We start from the raw sequence: 20,942 nt of genomic DNA, 5'->3' as shown, positions 1-20,942 counted from the left end.
TCTTCCTATGGACAAAAAAGTTGAGAAAACTTAATAAAGTATTTCTAGATTGTGTAAAACAGAATGTGGAGTGCAAGTGGAGTAATACATTAGATATGAACAAAACAGCTTGTCCTTAAATAATTAAAAAAAATATAGTTCAGTATTCAATTACATAAATGTATAATATTAACTTTTTTGTTTAGTTCAAGGAAGAAATCTCTAAGCGTTTCAAGTCCCACACTGATCAGCTTGTGTTGATATTTGCTGGAAAAATTTTAAAAGATCAAGACACTTTGACTCAGCATGGAATTCATGATGGACTCACTGTTCACCTGGTTATCAAAACACAAAACAGGTAACCTTACTGATGAGTGATCTTCTATTTACCTCTAAGAAGTAAAAATACTGTGAATTCTTAACAGCTTTCTGTTGGCAGAAAGGTTTCCTGCAAACCTAAATTTGAGTAAATCACTTTAATCAGCTCCTTAGTCACAGTTAGTGCAGAATAACAGTCTGAAATTACAGTGCTCTTTTATTTGGTTTATCTTATATTTTAGATTTGTGGATTCTAAATGCAAGTCTCTTGCTTTTTTGTTATTTAACTTTTTTGTTTTAGTGCTGAGTGCTGGCTGTGTTCTCGCTCCATAGTTCTTAGATATCAGCTCTTACCATCCATAAAGATACGTTCTGCAGTTTTCTTTTCACGTGTGAAAACTTGCAGTTAATCCTTACTGTTTCAATAAAACAAAGAAAGAAAATATTTGAGAGAACTGCTTTAGTGCAACTAATTTATCTGGCTGAGCAGAAAGACTTGGATTTTAAGATTTTTTTTTGTTTGTTTTGGTGAGGCAGCTTTAAAATGATGATGAGAAAGTTGCATCAGTTGAGCTATGTCATCTCCACATTACTTCCTGTGAAGTGCCCAGAAGGAAAAGGCTCAACTAAAAAAATCCTTTCAGCAAGTAGGCTAATACATCCCACAACTGAATGTAGCTTGCTTAGTCAATAACATGTTTGTTGTTCTGAAAGTGTTCTTGCTCCTGTTTTACTTTGTCTTCGTTGTTTCTGGTAAGGATCTCCTCCTGTGGGAAAACATCACATGATGAAGGAAAAAGCGAGATAAAAGAAATATGCTTTCCCTTTCCAGGCCTTACCAAGTCACAAAGGCCTATTAATAACATTAGCATTAAATTTAGGGACCTGTTGAAATTGATGTCTTCAATTCCATGCTTACATCCCGGCGGGACTGTCTTCTCTGTCCTGGAGTCGTATCTCTGTCAGAACACTTTTGCTTGTGCTGGCAGAGGTCTCCCGTCCCTGCCCTATGCCTCCCCAGGCTGAAATTTAGGCCTGATAGCCATCCCAATCTTGTATACAGTATTAGCTAATACAGCAATTTTGTGCTATGTGCATCTAAACTAGTATTCTGCTCTTGTAATGACTTCTGCTTTTTTTGCCTGCAGTCTTGAGTGTAGCAAGAGAGGCTTCACGAATAGTGATAGCACGATGCTTTTGACTTGCACAGTCTTCAGAGGCTTCATAGGTTGGACTTGGACCTACAGTAACTATACGTACTGAAATATCAGTGCCAGTCTCTTGTACCTTCTTGCACTTTGCCTCTGGGCAAAGATGCACCCATGCATAATGCCACATTTGTGGCTTTTGGGCATTTTTTGGTGTCCCTGCATTGGTCCTGTCAGCATTGCAATCCATGTCTCCCCTCTCTCCCACTTTTAAAAATAATTTTAGAAGAGTGTATTGCCATTATCTTCGGAATGTTTTAATCATGTCTCAGACAAGGAAGTATGAAGAAAAACTATAGACCCTTTGCATGTATCTACCCTATCTTCAAATGAGGCAGTAATGTTTTCATCTACTAGCTTCGCTCGAATAAACTAAAAATATGGTCCTAAGACCTGCTAAAGAGAACTGCCAGCACCATGAAAATCACCTTTGAGAAAGTAAAACATTGTCCTGAACCATCTCAATATTCTTCTTACTAAAATACCTGGATTTTATGCTTGACCCAAAAGGCAAGACTTGCCTTTTGGCAAGACACCCTGCTGGTGTGGCCTGGCAAGTGCTGGTCTTCAGCCATGAGTATCAAGATTGGATTGCTACCAACCACTTTACACTATGCCATTTACTTTCTGTTGACTGTTGCTGCTACTGTTGCTGCCATGTATCTGAATAAACAAAAGTTCTTTTCCAAAACTACATCTGAAGATGATCTTTTCCCTTCTAAACAATATTAGATGTGTAACTTTCAAATAGGAATCCTCATATATCCCAACCAATCCTTGTTGAAAAAAGACAATTTTATTACTGTGCTACATTTTCTAGAATGATACAGGCTTTCAGTGTAATTTTGTAACTTGGCCTATACAGTGTCAGAGTAGCAGTGAGTGATTAACAATGGGCAGTGAAGTTGCTTTGAATTTCTGAGTACAAAGTTCCAAGTCAACACCTATAATTTGTTCACAAGTGACAGGAGGAAACATAATGTCAAAGTGGATATAAAAGATGTGTACGTTACAGGAATTTCACTGAAAGACTTGAGGCTGACAGACTTGACACTCAAACCATTATATTGAGGGTATATACCCCCAGTTTCCATAGAAGCACTATGAACTGCAAGTTTTCAGTCTCGTCTACTTTTCTGTCCTGCTTTGAGAACCTTTCTTGTCTGTTACATGAAGAGGTACAGTTGCTTCTCAAAATAGTTTTTCAGTTGAAAAACTAAATGGGGTTTTATGCTTATTATTTTCCTTACGGAGGAAAGTTTTATGTTTTTTCTACACCAAAAGAAGCAAAATATCTCCAGCAGAAGATCCACAGTCAGTATACAGTCGGTACCTTCGTCATTGAAGTTGCAGCTGCTTGACTAACGGTAGTTGCCTTGTGTTCAAAGTTTGCAGTTGCTGTTAAAGTTACAGAGTGTTAATGCTTGTGCTTCTCAGGAGCCCAGAGTTTCACCCGATGCCTTATGTCAGGGCAACTTAGGTCAGAGCCACGTATCCAGGTATTCCCTGTCCTGGATTGTTAGTGTCGGTCTGGAAGGTTTCGTCTAGGACACGCTTTCATTCAGCAACATCTGTGTGTGTTTTGATAGACCTGAAAGTAAACAAGAAAGGAATATAAATTAAAATATGCAAAACTGAATTCATAGGAATCACTATGAACTTAAGGTTTAGAAGAACTGTTAGATCTTGTGGACTCAAATTCCTTTGTCCTTCTTTGCACCCAGCACATCAGTAAGGTGTTGAGTGAGGTGATTTGGTCCCATGGCATCCTATACCTTCATGACTTGGCATCCCATGTTTTATTTACCTGTTTACAGGAACACTGGTCAAATCAGCAAGGTGTAGCAGAGATGGGCTACTTATAAGCGAGTGTTGATTTGGTGAAAGAACTTGTGAAGTGTGCAAAGTATTTCATTGTTCCTTTGGTTTCTGTCTGGTTTTGGTGGCTGATCTTTAGCCTGGAGTCAGAGAACTCTTAGAAACCTCAGGGAAGCCTCTGGACCTGAGGCGTCTCTCAGGCTTGGGGTTTTTTTTTTGTTTGTTTGTGTTTGTTTTGTTTTGTTTTTCCTCCAGTCTTTGCTTTAGTGAAACAAGCACAGAATTTTATAATAGCAGAAATACTTTACCTATTTCAGTTCATCTCAGTTCAGCCCTGACGTAGTGTACTGTCGATTCCTGAAATCTTTGTGTGAGGTCTGAGTTCATAGTTTCTACAAGTTATTTTATGCTGTAGTTCTGCAAATACAGGCATTTATGAGATTGGTTGTTGAGCCAGACTGGAGAACTGATTAGGGTTTCAAACTAGCCTCTTTTCTTTTGAATAGAGGCCAGGTTAGCTTTACACAAGCTCAGTTCCTTGATCTCTTACTACATGGCAGCACCCATGTTTATGCCTCTGCAGTAGAAAGGTGTGGTGAGTATATGACTTGGGCAGCCTTTAGTGCCTGTGCTAAGTTATGCTGGCTTTCACTTTGTGTACCTATGTTTTTACCCTGTTACCGAAGTCTTAAAGGTTACTGAGATTCTGATATTTGTCTTCTAATGAAATAAGATGTTAACTAAATTTCACATTCAGCAAGTCATCCTGTTAAAGATGTGGTGTGAAATAAATCCGACATTAAATCTTGCTAGGCTTTATTTCTTTAAGCCCCAAGCATGTAATCAGTAGTATTTAAGTATAGTGGAATAAGGCAAGGATCCTTAAAGCAAGGTAAGGACAGATGAAGGAGTTGATTGGCAGGCATCCCGGCAACAGGGTGAGAAGGTGGTAATGGCTGCAGTGGTGCCCATCCATTTTCTTAATGTTTCAAACTACTGTTTTGGAAAACTGATGACATTACAGATGTCTGAGAAAAATTTGTTACAGGAAGCCATTTAGAGATAATAGTATGATTTTTGAGAAAGAATCAAGATGTAAATTAAGATTCTCAAGTATGATACTATTCCTGTATTTAATGACATTATTTAAATTAACTTGTTAAACTTGCAACTTTTAAACTTGCTTTTTTAGATCACAAGACCACCCAGCTCAACAAGCAAACACCACTGGGAGTACTGCTACCACATCAACATCAAGCAGTAGTACCTCAACACCAGCTTCAACAAATAGTAACCCTTTTGGCTTGGGTAAGAATATTTGTTAGGTAGCATGGTGGGTATCTTCTCTTGGATACAGGTAATTGTCCCTGATGCTTTATTCTAACGTAGACAGAACTTTAAAAAACCCCCAAACAAACACACCACCCAAAAAACTAATTATAAATATCTATTGTATTGGTTGTAGAAGGTTTCTGATCAATAAGTTATCAGAGGAGAGTTGTTTCCTTAGTTTTATATGCAGAACTTCAGACTTGTGCTGTTTGACCTTCAGTAGTAAGGTGCCACTGATGTTATATTCTGGCACTATGGGTAATGAAACTCCTTCCAGTGTCCTTGCACTCCTTAAAAGTGTATCTGAATTGCTGTGAGTAGAGTGTTGATGAAGTTGGACCTGTAACATCAAGTCAAGATCTGGAACAGAAGTAACAAAATTGCTGCTAATCTTACAATTCAGTATTTCTCAGGTTCCAAGTCTGATAGCATTATCAGTCTGCTCTTTCATGAATAAAGAGGCTTCAGTCTATTGACTTAAAAATACTATTTATTTCCATAATCACAGTGGGGTTTTTGGTTCATTCTTTTTAATCTCATTTGCTTTCGGGGGTGGAGAAGAGGTAGAATTGGAAAAGCTAACCATAGTAAGCAATTGCTTTCTTAGGTGTAAACAGTTCTTCAGACTGACTAGTACCTTCTGAAGTTTTTTGTTTGGACTCAGCAAAGGAGGGGAATTCAAAGCATAATTAGTTCTTGGTGCATTAGTAAGAAGAAGAGCTCTACTTTTTAATTAGAATAGGGAATATGAGTCATACTGGGAGATCTCTCTTGGTTATAGTCTAGCCGAGAGGAGACAGATAAATAATTATTATAAATGCATTGGAAAGTGTTGCGGGGGGTAGGGTGGGCGGGACCTATGGCCCCAAAACTCAAACATACCTTGTGGAAAATTAGAAGAAAAGCTATTAGAATTGTAACAAGTTATATTTCAGATACAGTTTGTTGGATTTTTAGTTATGTGTCTTATTTAAAGAAGCAAACTCTTAGTGGATAACTCCTTAACAGCCTTGCAAAGATGGACTTTCCATTCGTTTTCATTATTTTGAAGTGTGAGATATGTTCAAGTATTTTGTATTTAGAAAGAATCTGGATGTGTTTGGAAGTATACGAGAAGGTGAAAGTACAATTATATTTTTTTCATCCTCTTAAAGGTGGCCTTGGAGGTTTGGCAGGTCTGAGTAGCCTGGGCTTAAATACATCAAACTTTTCAGAGTTGCAAAGTCAGATGCAACGGCAACTTATGTCCAACCCAGAAATGATGGTTCAGATAATGGAAAATCCATTTGTTCAGAGCATGCTTTCAAATCCTGACCTGATGAGGCAGTTAATTATGGCTAACCCTCAAATGCAGCAACTGATACAGAGAAATCCAGAAATCAGTCACATGCTGAATAATCCAGATATAATGAGACAGGTATGTAGAAGGATCTCTGTAAGTTCATGACCTTTGATTATACTGTAACTGTGAACAACAGAGCAGGAATTGGACATGCTTAGTTGAGTACTTAAACATTCTTGAAGTTTTTAGGCTTGTTAAAAAATCCATAAAAGGTTGCTGTAGGCAACTGATGTTTGTATTTCTAATTGTTAATGTCCGAAATAGACTGATTATTCAGAAAATCAGCAGCATAGCTTTGAAAGACATTGAAGACTGTGTAATCATGTCTTCTGAGGTTAGACTTGGATGTCCCTGTGTGCACTTGAAACCTTCTGTTGCCTAGCCAATGAGTTTACCAAAAGTAGTAATTCTTCAAAATGCTACACATTTTCATTTTATCTACCTGTGGGTACTTCTGAGTGCTTTTAAAATTAGATGGTATGTAAAATATGTTGTGTGGCAGAAGCTATCAAAAAACAAATGGATACTTTAGAAAATGTAGGTATTGATTTTAAAGTTCATATTATAGGCTGCCTGCTGTAATGATGTTAGAAATGATAGGAGTATATCGTGCTGAAAAGATGAAGAAATAAAAATAATAGTTCCTTCAAGGTTTTTTCTTCTGTTTAGCCAGTGCTTCCTGACCCAGCCAGCATAGTGACGGTTGTGGTGGAATGCTGGCTAAATACCTAATTCAGTTGGCTCCCACTAAGCTGACATCTTGATTAGGCTTTAATCATAATTTCAAACTGGGTTAGACAGTGGTAACTGAGATATTGCCAAATGCTGATGTTTTCACTTTAGGATGGATTTCTTATTAATACAGATTAAACGTTCCCCTTCCCTAGACACTAGAACTTGCTAGAAACCCTGCAATGATGCAGGAAATGATGCGAAACCAAGATCGAGCCTTGAGCAACCTGGAAAGTATACCAGGTGGATACAATGCCTTGCGACGTATGTACACAGATATTCAGGAGCCAATGTTGAATGCAGCACAGGAACAGGTGAGAAAAGATTGCAAATGCCACCGAAAGTAAATATTTTTAAAAATAAAAGCATGTAAGTAATGTAAATTTCCAAATGTGTACTTGACAAAACATTTCTTGAAGCTTGAATGTGGCCTCTTACTCTTGAGAAGAAAGATCTTTAAAAACTCTGTGCTGTTCTAAGCTTGAAGAAATACAGATGCCGCTTTGTGTGTTTGAGAAGCTATTTTAAAGTTAATGAATTTCTGTGTTACTTAAATTTGAATTCCTTTAATTCTTTGCCTTAAAATTCTGAGGTCCAAGAAAGTGTTTTTTAAGGGTGTGTTTAGTAACTTGGAACCTAAGATGGGAATTAAAAAAGACTTTGAAGTTGGAAACCAGTATGCAAGATATAATCTAACTGTGATCAAAATACCAGCGTAGTGGCAACACAGCTTTCAAAGAAATGTGATTCAATTTTTTTGGAAGTGCTAGTATCTCTCAGTGTTGGTGTTTTTTCAGAATATTTACAATGAATTACTGCAGGATGGTGAGTATAACTCATCAAGAGCCATCGACATTTATCTTCACGTGTAATTTTGGAAAAGTAACTTGCTATTTATAGCAGACTTAAAACCCATTGGCTTTAGTAGATGATACATGTTTGCTTTCCTTCCTCTGTAGTTTGGAGGTAACCCATTTGCTTCTTTAGTAAGCAATGCATCAACAGGAGGGGACAGTCAGCCGTCTCGTACAGAAAATAGAGATCCTCTACCAAATCCCTGGGCTCCCCAGTCCAGCTCGCAGACTTCCACGACAAGTACCAGCACCAGTGGTGAGAGCGGTGGCAGTAGTAGTGCTGGAAATAGCACCTCTGGCAGTACGGGACAGACCTCAACTGTACCAAATTTGGGACCTGGACTAGGAGGTGTGTTTGTTATTGCAGTTGCATATATTTGCACATACTTGGGAGTTTGCTGAAATGACTCTTTCATTAGAAAGATAATTTTTGATTCAAAGTTTTTACTGCTATTTACTTTCGTAGAACATTTGACTGGTATGAAAGTCCTCTGTAGAAAAGCAAACATGAAAAGTAAACTAAGAGTGATAATAGTACTTGTGTATTGCCTTAAAATAACAAAGGTAGGGAATCTCTAGATGAATGATAGTGTGGCAAATGTGAAAACAGCTATTAATGTAGATACATAGTGGGACTGCTTGTTGGATACAGCCTCTGTCTTAACTTCTATGGTACATGCGCCTGTGTAAGCAGAACCACATTGAGGTGTATTTCAAGGACTAAAACTCTTAGAAACCAAGTGGTTATATCCTGGTTTTAGGTAGTCTAGATTCGTCTGATGATAGTCAGGATGTTTACTAAAGTGGCCTTCTACTTTTTTTAAGCTGGTATGTTCAACACACCAGGAATGCAGAGCTTATTACAGCAGATAACAGAAAACCCACAGCTTATGCAGAATATGTTGTCTGCACCCTATATGAGAAGCATGATGCAATCGTTAAGCCAGAATCCTGATCTTGCAGTACAGGTAAATGCATTTGGTGTAGTAATGTATTGTGTGCATTGAAGTAAAAAGAAAAGAGCTGAATCTATGATACAGTTAAATTTTCACCTGTGCCAACATCTCAATTGTCTGTAGTGAATGGCCCAGTTTTTAATGTTAATGCCTAACTCACTGAAATAATTACCTACATTTAACAGTTTGTTGCAGTGAGCTTCTTCAATTTGTAGTTGGACATCATGCTAGGCATGCTTCTAAAATAACTTGTAAGTTTGTGTATATTTGTACAGCCCTAAATTTGTGAGCCAGCATAAGAACCAGTTAGACAAAACAAATGCTTTGGTTGTAAATTAAAGTGGATATGTAAATAAAAACTCCCACTAGCTTGGGAGGAGAGAGGTGAAGGGAGGGGAGCTGGTGCCATACCTAGGTGTTATTCGGGTTTTAACTTCTCTTTTGTGACCCGTGCTCACTGTAAAAGTGCAGATGCTGTTTTGTGAATGGTATCATAGAAGTGCTTTCAAATTTTACTTAAAACAGTGATATCCCAAGTCAAATCCTGAACTGAGGTTAAAAAATGTTACCTTTTCTCTATTAAATACTCACTTGGAAAATATCCCTGACTTTAGGTGATGTTTACAGGGAAACTATCACTTAGGTCTGTAGTGGAGGCTGAGCACAAAAGGATTTTCTTGTAGTATAAATGAGGTTGTCTTGGCAAGTATCTGGCAATTCATTCACTTAAAAGATAAAACAACCAAACAATACCAAAGCAACAACCAAACAAAAAAAAAAAAACCAAAACAAAAAAAACCCCCTGCAATGTGTTCAGGCTGGTGGTTCATAACAAGTTTTGGGCAAAGGAGAATTAGATAATTATTAATCTGTGAGGTTATTTTCATAGACTATTACCATGTAAGTAGGTGTCTTAAAACCCCCTGTGGTTTTTACTGCTTGATCTTTGAAGTTAAATATTTTTGTCCCATAGATGATGTTGAATAATCCTTTATTTGCTGGAAATCCTCAACTTCAGGAACAAATGAGACAACAACTTCCTACTTTCCTTCAGCAAGTAAGATGAGATACTAGCTGTTAATAAATGTCTGCAAGTCAATAAGCAATACTTTCAATAAACTGGTGTCTTTCTTTGATTTGACTGAAGGCTAGATTCTGTAATATATTCTCATTAGCTTTAGACACCAGCTTAGATTGTCCCTTGATAATAAATTCTTGCTTAATGTCTTCATCCTTTTCGTAAGTTAAACCTGACCTTTAGTGGATATTTTTGTCTGTGACTAGCACAACCGCTTAGATTTGCTTTTGCTTCTTTACTTAGAAGGAATAGTTGGTCATACTGCACACCAGGCAGGGAACACCTGTTTGTGACATGATTTGTTTCACACATTAAAAAGATTAGTACTTTTCCCACTACTAGAATAAAGTTTTACTGTGCTTTTATCATACCTCTTCAAACCTGCCTTAAGTATTTGGGTAAAGGGATCTTACAGCATGCCTTGAAAGACCCAAGTCATTAGCTAATTCAAAAGAAGTGGGTTTTGAAGTTTTTTGCCTGTAAAGGTTGCCCTACTACCATCTTCCTCTCTTAACAACATCGTGCTTGCAGCCCAGGTATATGCTTGATATTAGCTGTCACAGTGTGTAGTAGTACTGTGTACTAGGAGCAAGCAAGATTTTTTTTTTTTTTTTAGGAATTGAAAACTTAATCCAGTGCATGAGTTCCATCATTAGGCAGTCCTTGCAAATCAGAGTAGATGTGAATTGTCAAGATCTGATTGCACACAGGCAGTTTTATGAGTAAAATAATTAACACATACATGAATTACAGTAGGAAGTTCGGTGTTCAGAAGAAACTGTTTAAATTGTTTCAACCACATGAATGGCTGTAGTGTTTCATAATGCCACTGCTTTGTGATGACTCAGTCGTGTCTGAACAGCTAGTACCACATGTATATTTTGAAATCTGTGAATAAATGGTAATTAATGAAGCACAGTAGGAATCATTCCTGTTTCCTTTGGTTATCTCCTTCTGTCAGTATCACCTTGGGGTTTATCTGCACAGCTAGTTCTCTGTTGTATTCACTATGTTATGTCAGATGATCAGCAGCATTAGCAGGTGAAGTGGAGAAATACCTGGATATTCTCAGGATGTTGACAATATTGCAGCTCATCTTCCTTGCTTATCTACTGCCATTTGTATTATGGCATTGGGTGACAGAACCCATGGAATGTTCCTCTGCATAATGGAAGGCATCTTTTACAATAAAGGGCAATTGCCCAGCAGAACTAGGAAAACTCATCTGTGAGCTGCTCCATCTGCAGCTTTTATACAAGCCTTAACAAGAATTGCTGCTACTTAACAGCTAGAATTACTAACATTAATAGAGACAAGATCCAGGTCACCTAAGTGCTCTGAGAATTGTTAGGCCACCATTTCTGTAAAACAAATCCAAATATCAAGACAGTAAGTCGTGATTTTAAATATTTTGTTAAAGTAATTGCAGCAGCTTTCTTTGGAGAACCCAAAATGTTTTCCTCTTTAAAATTTCGGTAAACTTTGCCAGCTATATATTTAGTTATTCTCTGACTTTAAGCTATCAGGAAGATAAAAATCCAAGAGATGAATGGAAAATATTAACAATTTGCTGTGCTTAAGTCTCATTATGCACCCATATTCCAGACCAGAGTTCTTCATGTCCTATTCTGCTCTGCACTAGAGGAAGTGTGACTTTAATCTGTGCATTTCTGTGTGGATCAAAAATGTTTTTGCAGCAGAAGGAATTTGGTCTTAGTTGCCAGGTGAAGGCTGCTAAGATTAATAAGCCTGTGCTATTTTGAAGTAGGTGTGGCTACCAAGACTGTCACTTGTGACTGAAACACATTACTTTTCACTTACCTGTGGCATCTCTAAGCAGGGGTGAGCATAAGCCATTAGTTCTGGGTTTGTATCTAAAATGCTTAGGTTTCTGGACATTTAATTTCAGAAATGAAAAGGATTTGCCTTTTAAATTATCTGTGGATGTGAAAGCCAGTTTTTAATTGAAGTCACACTAGAGTGAGAGCCCTTAAATGTTACACATTTGCTTGCTAGTATGTTTTGCAGTGTATTTGTTTGCATTTCTCTAGGCTGTGAGGGCACTACAGATATGGAGACATGCACAAATAGTTGTGCTCAAACTGCTGTGGTCTGAATTTAGTTAGGAAAAAGAAGTATTGTATAACTCTTTCTTAGATATCTGTTGGTCAAGTTTCATTGTATTCAGCGTTGTTGCTTACCAGTAGTATGATATAGGAGACTAATTCTGGAATGATGTTGGACTAATATGGTCCTATGGCTTTGAAAGATGAAGTCTGCTAGAAGAGGTAATGGAAAATACTTTTTCTTGTGTACTTCTCATTTGAAAAGCTTTGGCCACATCTAGAGAGTTCATTGATCACCTCCTATGAAAGTTTTCTCAAAAAAGAAAAAATACCTGAAGGATTTCATGTAAATATTCAAATATAAAGTTGAAAAACAAGTTCTGAAATTATATCGGACTTTATAAAACATCTTGTGATAAAGATTAACTTTGAACATTGCATATGATTAAGAGTTTCTCTCCTTTTCGTAGATGCAGAATCCTGACACGTTATCAGCTATGTCAAACCCTAGAGCAATGCAGGCTTTGCTACAGATTCAGCAGGGCTTGCAGACACTAGCAACAGAAGCACCGGGGCTTATACCAGGGTAAGAATCCCTCTTAGAAATTTGGACAAGAACTTTTCTCTTCTGTTATGTTGTCCGTTCTTTTTACATGTAGAGATTTACCCAGTTTTTATTAAGGACTCCTCCTCCTGCCTTTTTTAGTTTAACTAAACTCATTTTAGAATTTGTCGCATTTTTGCCTGCCATGCACTTCTAAACAGTGATGACTCTGGTCTTTGTCTTAGTACTTTACTTAAATTGTTATCCCCTCTTTGACAGGATTTTTACCCAGTAATTAAATAAATGAGAAGACACAAGCTACTATTTATTATTCAAGTGGTATATTTCTTTTTCTGTCATTTATGCAGATTTAATCCTGGTTTAGGTGGACTGGGAGGCACTGGAGCTCCTACAGGGTCCACTGTACCTAGTTCTGTTCCCAGTGAAAATACAAGTCCAGCATCAGGAACTGCTGAACCTGGTCACCAGCAGTTTGTCCAGCAGATGTTGCAGGCACTTGCTGGTGCAAATGCTCAGGTAAAGTATATTCGAGATTTTTTTAATTCTTACTTTCATTTTTCATTATAAACCACTAGAAAGGAGGCTGATAGTTGAGGGGAGAGCTCCCTGGATGCTTCTGGTCAAAGGAAGAGCAGAGGAGGCTTAAAAGTGGTGGTGCAGCTGTGCAAGTAAAAGTGTCCTGAATGGTTGATTTTTATACGCTCATCTTCATATCCTTGAATTTCTGAAATGCTTGGAAAGATTGAGGCAGATTGAGGTGATAAGGTTCAGTGGTAAGGCAAGTGAAGTGTGGGCTCAGGCAGGAGAAAAGCTTAAACATACTGAACACCATTACCTCTGTGTTTTTTGTCTGTATTGTTGGCTGTTACTCTCTAGCTGTGACTAAGCCTCTGTCCCACACTTTGGAATAGCTACACTCTGGTTATTTGGAGCCCAAATTTGTTGTATGGCTTCACTGACATTCTGCAGGTCCAGACTGCAGTGCATTTTTTTAACATACTGAGTGGGATTAAGGGTTTCCGGAGAGCTCCAGAAGTCAAGCAAAGGTCGCAGCTTTGCCAGTAGTTGTAGGGTGGTGAGCAAGACTGGCTTTAAAGGAGACATGCCGTTAACTCTCGAGTGCTTTGTGAAACAGCATGCTTACACTGTGTTACATACCCACTGTAATGGCAGAGTGCTGGTGGAAGGGGCAGCCTTGCTTTTTTTCTCCTCTGTTGCCACAAGGTGAGTTAGTTCAGCTTGCTAACCTGATAAACTTTTTTCTCTTGTTACCTAACCACAAGCAAGCGTTGGTGGGTGTCACTGTAGGAAACCATATTCTCATACATTTTCACTTATGCTGTCAAATTTTACACTTTTGAGTCAACATTCTATTTAATTTTGCTTGGGAGAAGCAGGTGGGGCACAATTCTTAAATTTCAGGCTATGTCTTTACATTGTATTGGTTTGGAACCATATGCAGACTTTAAATGCTGGTAGTAATTTCTTGATGTATGAAACTGTTGAATTAGAACAAAAGGAAAATTAGCAGTAGCTGCACAAGTTTTGTGTTGGTATCTGGATCGGCTCGTTGATTTCAAAAAGTGACTTCTCAGTATTACTGCAGTATATTATTTTCCTATAATTGCTCTGATTCAAAAATGCCTCTGAACTGAAGATATACCACTGAAATCATGCAGAATTTTGCCATGAGTTTGCGTGAACAGGTTCATCCCATAAAGTATAGCTGTCAGTTTGCCTTAGACTGAAGCTTTCTAACAATTAGAATTCTGGTAATTTTAGACAACAAATACTTAGACTATTAAAAAAAAGGTGATTTTTGTGTCAAGGAAAAAAAAAAGCCTGTGATGTTCACCACTGCTGACAATGACATCATCATAATCCTTGCTGTTTCATGTTACTAGGTTGAACTCTTTCATTTTTAAAAAATACCTATATGTATATCTTTAAGAAACTGTTTATGGGACATAAATTTACCCAGTTTAATTTTAATCCCTTTTTATCAAACAAGCACCTTTTGCTGTAGTTCAAGAATGTCATGTAAGTGTAGATACTCTTAAAGTTTGAAGCTGCTCTGACTTGTTAAAAAAATAATTCAATTGTGAATTGAATTTATGTCATAGTATAGTTTTAGGATCTTGAAAAAGATGTAGTCAGAAATTAGTAAAGATGGAGTAGTGCAGTACCAACTATGTTTAAATCCTGTACTTTGCTAAATGTGTGTTATGCTTTTATAGCTTGAAATTTTGTTCTTAGCAGTTACAAAATCCAGAAGTTAGATTTCAGCAGCAACTGGAGCAGCTGAGTGCAATGGGCTTTCTGAACCGTGAAGCAAACTTACAAGCGCTAATAGCAACAGGAGGAGACATCAATGCAGCTATTGAAAGGCTGCTTGGATCTCAGCCTTCATAGCAGTGTTTCTTTAACTTGAAAAAATGTAATTTATTTTTGATAACAGCTCTTAAATCTTTAAAATATTTGCTTTATTTCATTCTGACTCTTGGGATTGTCTTGTTATAACTAAAATGGGTCTGATGCATTTTAAGGTGGAGTGCAGTAGTTTTCTTCAAACTGGGAATCAATGCATTTTCACTCTGCATGCATCACACTTCCTTTGTTCTGCATTATTTGTGATTTTTTTTTGAAACAATATCAGCTTTCACAGTTGGGTGAACAGGTTTTGTCTGACCTACAACTGTCCAGTTTATTTACTACTTAAACATTAGCCTTCAGTAGTAATTTATGTAGAATACAAATTAAAAAGGAAACAAATTAATTGAAGCTACAATTTGTGGGTACCAATACTGCTTATTGTGATTTTGGTGTGTATTTTTTTTGCTAGCAAAATGCTGTAAGATTTATACCACTTGAGTAATCTACCATTTTTTGCTTCAATTTGTATAAAGTATAAACACAATATATACAATGGAGACAGCTCATTTCTAGAGATTTACACGTTGCAATATAATGAGATTATAAGTAACGCAAAAAAGCCGGGGTGGGAGGGGGGAAGTCATAAGACATGTTTTTGGTGTAGAATCTTCCAGCATCTTTGGTAACCATCTCAGCAAAAATGCTTAAGCAAGTTCATTTAAAATATACTAGAATTACTGTTCTGGTTATCTCTTTACAGCTAACTGTACAGAAACTTGCATTGTAACATTGTCTCAATATTCACAAAGTTTAACTGTAAATTACCTTTATCATTGTGCAAATTAAAGGGGAGCTGCCTTGTGCTCTGGAATTGCTTCTAAGGCTTTTTGGCTTGTTCCATTGAGATTCTAACATGTATTCTGATTTGTAATTGGAAACATTACTTTCATGGTCATGTGATATTCTAATTACTTTTAACCACCATGTAAAAAATACTGTATATCTTTTGAGTTTTTATTGGTAGTTACTTCTCTTGTGCACAGGTAATAAATGAATTAAAAAATCTTTAAGCATCTTGTCTCAGTACGTTTGCAGTTGATGATTACCTAGAATTCAAGATGACTGACCAGCTCAATGTTGGCATTTGAGTGTGAGCTCTGGGAATATTCACCAGCTCTGGGCTAAGATTAGTAAACAATTCTTGGAGTGTGAGGTGGAGGGAAGAGAGTAAGAGGCATATGATGTTGAAAACTACTAGCTTAGGTATGGTGGGGGTAGCAGAATAAAAGATGCTGCTGCGTGTGTTACTGAATGGCATCTGCTTTTTATTGGTCTTCTGCATCAGTGTGGTTGTGAACATGCTCACTGAATTCCTGTATTGCTTTTAAACACTTGGTTTGAGCAGTCTTCTTTTGATGGCACAATTATAAATTCAGTTTACTCTAAAAATCATTGCTTGCAAGTGGTGTAAAATTACCTGTTTTAACGCAAAGTTGTTAATCACTTTGTTGAAGCAAAATTATAATGCGATGTAAAGGAAGAAGTTGAGCACACTTCAGCATGTAGTGAAATTTTAAAAACTTTTGGCAAAGCAATGTATGCAGTTTTGTTAGCAGTAATTGTATTGTATTCTATCACAGAAGAGAAGTTTCACTCGCTGTCCAGTAATCTTGTCTCTTACTTTTGCCAGTAAGTAAATTGATCAAATATTGCTGATGCATGGTACTGGGAAAAGTTGAAGAAAATCTCTTGGTTGGCCTTTGGATCAAAGTCTCATATGGGCAGCAGCATGCAGTGTTAGATAAACAGAAATAAATTAAAATAGAATCTATTAGTAAGATGAGTTTAATACAGTCAAAACCTTTAAAAATACCTACAGTTTGGGTACAAAATTGTTATTACTTTTATTTTCTAGACAGTGATTAGGCCCATCATCCTACCTTCACAGTGATTATTCGGTGGGTAGCTTTCATTGCACTGCGTACAAGGGAAGGGATAAATAGCAGGTAGTTTCTGTAGAATAATCACTACCTTTTTACACTTATTTTCACAACGACTGTTTATCAGGATCTTCAAAGTAACTAATCTGATTTGACTTTATAGCGTACCTTAACTGGGAAGTTGCTTTAAAAAAGTAAGACCCCTGGTCATTCAGAAGGCAGGTCCTTTCAAGAATGCAATCCGTAACATCCAAAAAGGCTACTGTCAAATGCGAGGGTGAGGTGGGGAAGGGAATAATTTTTACCAAGCTTTACCAAGACACTAAACCAATGAATCTAACAAGCATGAACACCTATCTTGAGACAACATTCAGTTCACCTCTCTAAGTATTACACATTACAAACTAAGAGACACTCTATTTGAAGTCAAATTTTATTGCAATTCAACAAGAGATGAAGTTTGACCTAAATTTTACAATGAGCCCTTGAACTAAATTTCCTTCTTGAAGTACAATCAGTACTTCAAGACAACACTTGAAGTTACTGACAATACTTATCAGTAACTATTGTCAAGTAGTAACAAGTTACTAACTTTCTTGTACATAGTGGTAAAACACTGAGCCATCTTTTGCATAGGAGGAATTTTAGTTTTGTCAGACAACACAGTACATAGAGCAAAGTTTATAGGTAGGGTAGGCTTTTTATTACATCTTTAACAATAAAAGAAAGATCACACTTGTTGGTTTTATGGCATATTACAATGTTCCTGTTCACACCCCTGCCCCCATAGTCGTTCCCCCTTTTCTTGCCCCTCTTTAAAATTCTTTATTCAGAAGTATTATCTACCTCTTCTTTCAGAAGCAATCTTACAGTTAACTCTGAACACTTTGATAACTTGTATTTGAAAACTGCTGCTTGCATTTTGGACCTGAAGAAGGGCATGTGTGCCTGAAGCTTGTCTCTTTATTTTCCTATTTTCTTCTTTTCCCCTACATTGGACCAAATGATCTGATAGGATTGTCTACAAAACTGCCTTGCCTGATCATCAAACTACTGCTAGAGAAAGTCATGGTAGTGTGAACTGACAGATGCCATTTGAAAGATTTAAAATGCATACATTCAAATCAAACTCTGTTACAGTACAGTATTGGGAATGTGACAGCAAGATGGCTAGTTTTGTAAAGGATGTGGTCTGTCTAATTCTCTTCTTGGTTCAGTGCCTGCATAGTAAAATAACCACCTCAATTTGGAGCTGAGTTGGCAGGCAGCTGGGTCTGTTCCTTTGCCTGTATAGATAACCCGTGCAGTTTAAGAAGACTCTACCCTTCCTGTGTTTAATATATGAATGGATACTGCTATTGGGATCTAACATTCCATTTTTATTTCCTCAGTACAGCATTGCAAAATGCTTATGCTGTAGTAGGTACAGTATTTATACAGCGTGTTACAAACTGTGCTTAGCACGCATTCTTGAGGAGGTATAGTGCATGTACCTTCCATAGATAACTTCTGCTCATGGCAGAGACAGGAAAAGCAATTTCTAACTCCAGATGTTTCCTCCTTAGTTTTTGCTGCCTTTGCTGAATGTATTTCAAAATACGGGCAGAAAACTTGCATCCAAATAACCTGAGCTAAATGTAAATAACCTGCCCAATTAACCTGAATTGCAACTAAACTGAATACAACATCCCTAATACAGTGTTAAATTCATTAAAAAAAAAAAAAAAAAGTAAATTAAATGTAAGATTGTGTTTGGGCAGGTGAATGAAACTTATGTACAGAGGTTTTCTGCAATCTTTTCCTTCCACTAGCACACATGCACAGCATAATTAAAATCGGAGACCAGTGGTATGTGGTTAGCATTTGGATGACTTGTCATCTTAATCTTTTAGTTTGTGATGCACAGGATGTAAGTGAACAGAAGTAATGCTTCATTGTCTTTCAGGACAGCAGGTAACAAACAACTACTTAAGTTGACAACAACTTTCTATGCAGTATGTGGAACTGTTTCAACTTGTGGAGCTGGCTTCCACAGATAGCCCTGCAAAATGCAAGTTCAGTATTATTTTTAAGCAATTTGTGCATTCCTGCAGCCACATGTGAACAGGCTGGCAGAAACCAAGCAGGCTTTCATTGTAGAGGGGAAAAAGCCAACCACTCCTGCAAGCCCCTGTGGATTTAGCATTGTAAAGCTCAGAGATGTGGCACTGTGGCAAAAGTTTAAGAAATAGTAAATTGCAACAGTTCTGTCCAGCTAAGTACACAAGCCTGGTTCTGTGTTGGGGAAAACAAATAAAGTATCAGATGGAGCTAATGAAAAGTTTCCCAGGAGTGTTGCAACCTTCCTTTTCTAAACAAAAAGCAAGCAGGAAGAGTTTAGAGGGAAAGCATCTATAACAGTTGTGTTCCTGAAGATTTCATGCACACTCTCCAGTGAAAGTAATGGCTTCTTGGTTTCTACTTGTTTGTTGAGAGGCGCAGATTCTGCAATTTTTTTGGCTGTATCTGACCCCCTCTGAGATGGAGCAAGGTGGAGGCAAACTCACTCCTCTCCTGAGATTCTGAGAAATGCAGATGCTGAGCATTATCTTCAGATTACCATTCTGAAAAAAACTGGTGTATGTTTAACATCTTGCTGTGTTCATCCACATACTGCCAGCTGCCCTTTCTTGGAAACAGGAGGTTCTCATGAACACTACTAGGTCTGCAAAATATGACTAGATTTAGGTGCTGATAAGTTCTAGTTAATGTGGAGGCTGGAATAGTGAAGGTACAGAGGTGTCTTCTTTTCATGGAATGATTTAAGTGGGAATTACAACCTTCAAGCACAGCTAATTAGGATGTAACCGACTAAAGTACTGAACTCCAGTAGTGAAAACTGCACCTGTCCTTCACAAGATCAATGGCATGTTAATTTAAGTGGTCACTTTGTTGTCCTTTCAGCATCATTTGAACTGTGGAAATACTTTGTTTTGCTTTAAGTAAAAGCAAAAGGCAAATATATTAAAAGGTTAAGGCAAGGAAATATTCCTGTCATTGGACCAAAGAGTGAGAAATACCTACACCTAATTTGAAGAAGCATGAACTGCCCGTAAGAACATACTATTATTTTGTTTAGAAAAGACTTCCAAAACCAAAGGTACTTACATAGACTTCACAAAGAGAGAATGGTTTTTAAGTGTTGAGTACAATTTTCTGTTAGTGCCAGCCACTCTGTAAGCATGTTATAAATGCTGACAAGCAGACTGAAAATTAGAGTCTAGCCTATTTGGCAGTCACACTTGAAAATCTTGCCCTTTTTTTTTTTTTTTATTTGAAGGTCTGATCATCTGTTTGTGACAGGATGCAGCTGCTTTCCCATCACTGTACAGCGACATGATCTAGTTTTACTGTGTCTGAAAAAAAGTGAGCATAAATCTGCACTTCATAATGGGTGTATTAGAAAAACTCCTTGTTTGTAAAAGGGTGTATTGGGAAAATATGAAGACTTCATTAAAAGCAGAGGTACCACAAGAGGGTGCCATTTCTTTGATTTTCATAGCTACTAAACTTACTGTTAAAGTTCTGACAAGTCACTTGGTCTGAAGAGGTGCCTAGTCTCTGAAATTTGAGGGTGTTAAGAATCAGCGAGACATGGCTGTCTCATGCACTTAACTTTGCCTCTGAATCTTAAGCTTGCACCTTGGCTCACAGAATAAACAGGCTGTGAATTGAGAGCAAGCGTTTTTTCTATTGCTGCTGTAGTGTACAGCAGCAGACTAAAACTGGTGATTGCCTGGTATTCTCCCTCCAGGTCAAAAACAAACAGGAAAAGACCACTTCTGGGTGGGTGTGTTAATGTCTACAATCCCAAATCTGTATATAAAAATGCCCGCTTTCAGTCAGATAATGCCCATTTATTGCACTGATCTAAGCACAATAGTTTGTGTAGTAAACCACAAAGCCCTTACTACTCATACAAAATGAGAACCGAGACAAACGTTTTTCAAATAGCTATCCAGGTAAAAATTACACCAAAGATGCTTTGAAACATGAGTTTTGCTTCTAAAGGAGTTCATCCATCATCCTAGAAATAAAAAAATTGCATGACACATGAAAAATAATCCATGGGCAACAGCACATGGGGACGACTCTACACAGATGTGACTTGAATCTTTCTTACAGAAACTATCTGCAGTTTTCATTAAGTTAAGCTAAAAAGGCACCTCTTGTGTAATAAGGCATAAAGAACTTTTTAAAAAACACTTTGGCAATAAAAAAGGATTTTAACCTTAAATTATGTGTTAGGTAACTGACTGGATATTTGGAATTTTCTGATCACAAAAAAAGATGCGAAAAATGTGTATTAGAAATAGTTTGATCTTAAGCTTTAAAGCAGTTG

The 20,942-nt window shown here is 37.3% G+C and overlaps 1 protein-coding gene across 3 annotated transcripts in view; it reads left to right on the top strand.

The window, feature by feature from the left end:
- UBQLN1 (ubiquilin 1) overlaps positions 1-15,691 on the top strand; it is a 29,051-nt gene extending 13,360 nt beyond the window's left edge. Inside the window, exons 2-11 of one of the 3 annotated variants that reach the window (XM_072859565.1) lie at positions 186-337; positions 4,516-4,631; positions 5,810-6,072; positions 6,885-7,043; positions 7,689-7,932; positions 8,409-8,551; positions 9,513-9,596; positions 12,154-12,269; positions 12,596-12,764; positions 14,508-15,691. In XM_072859565.1, the coding sequence (XP_072715666.1) occupies positions 186-337; positions 4,516-4,631; positions 5,810-6,072; positions 6,885-7,043; positions 7,689-7,932; positions 8,409-8,551; positions 9,513-9,596; positions 12,154-12,269; positions 12,596-12,764; positions 14,508-14,660 (1,599 nt within the window). In that variant the 3' untranslated portion in view covers positions 14,661-15,691. Of the gene's footprint in view, positions 1-185; positions 338-4,515; positions 4,632-5,809; positions 6,073-6,884; positions 7,044-7,688; positions 7,933-8,408; positions 8,552-9,512; positions 9,597-12,153; positions 12,270-12,595; positions 12,765-14,485 lie in introns of all 3 variants that reach the window. The other 2 variants (XM_072859566.1, XM_072859564.1) reach the window with 2 other exon arrangements.
- The last annotated feature ends 5,251 nt before the right edge of the window (positions 15,692-20,942 follow it).

Source organism: Ciconia boyciana, chromosome 4, assembly GCF_034638445.1.
Source record: "Ciconia boyciana chromosome 4, ASM3463844v1, whole genome shotgun sequence".
Lineage (NCBI taxonomy): Eukaryota > Metazoa > Chordata > Aves > Ciconiiformes > Ciconiidae > Ciconia > Ciconia boyciana.
This window is presented reverse-complemented; position numbering and strand designations above follow the sequence as displayed.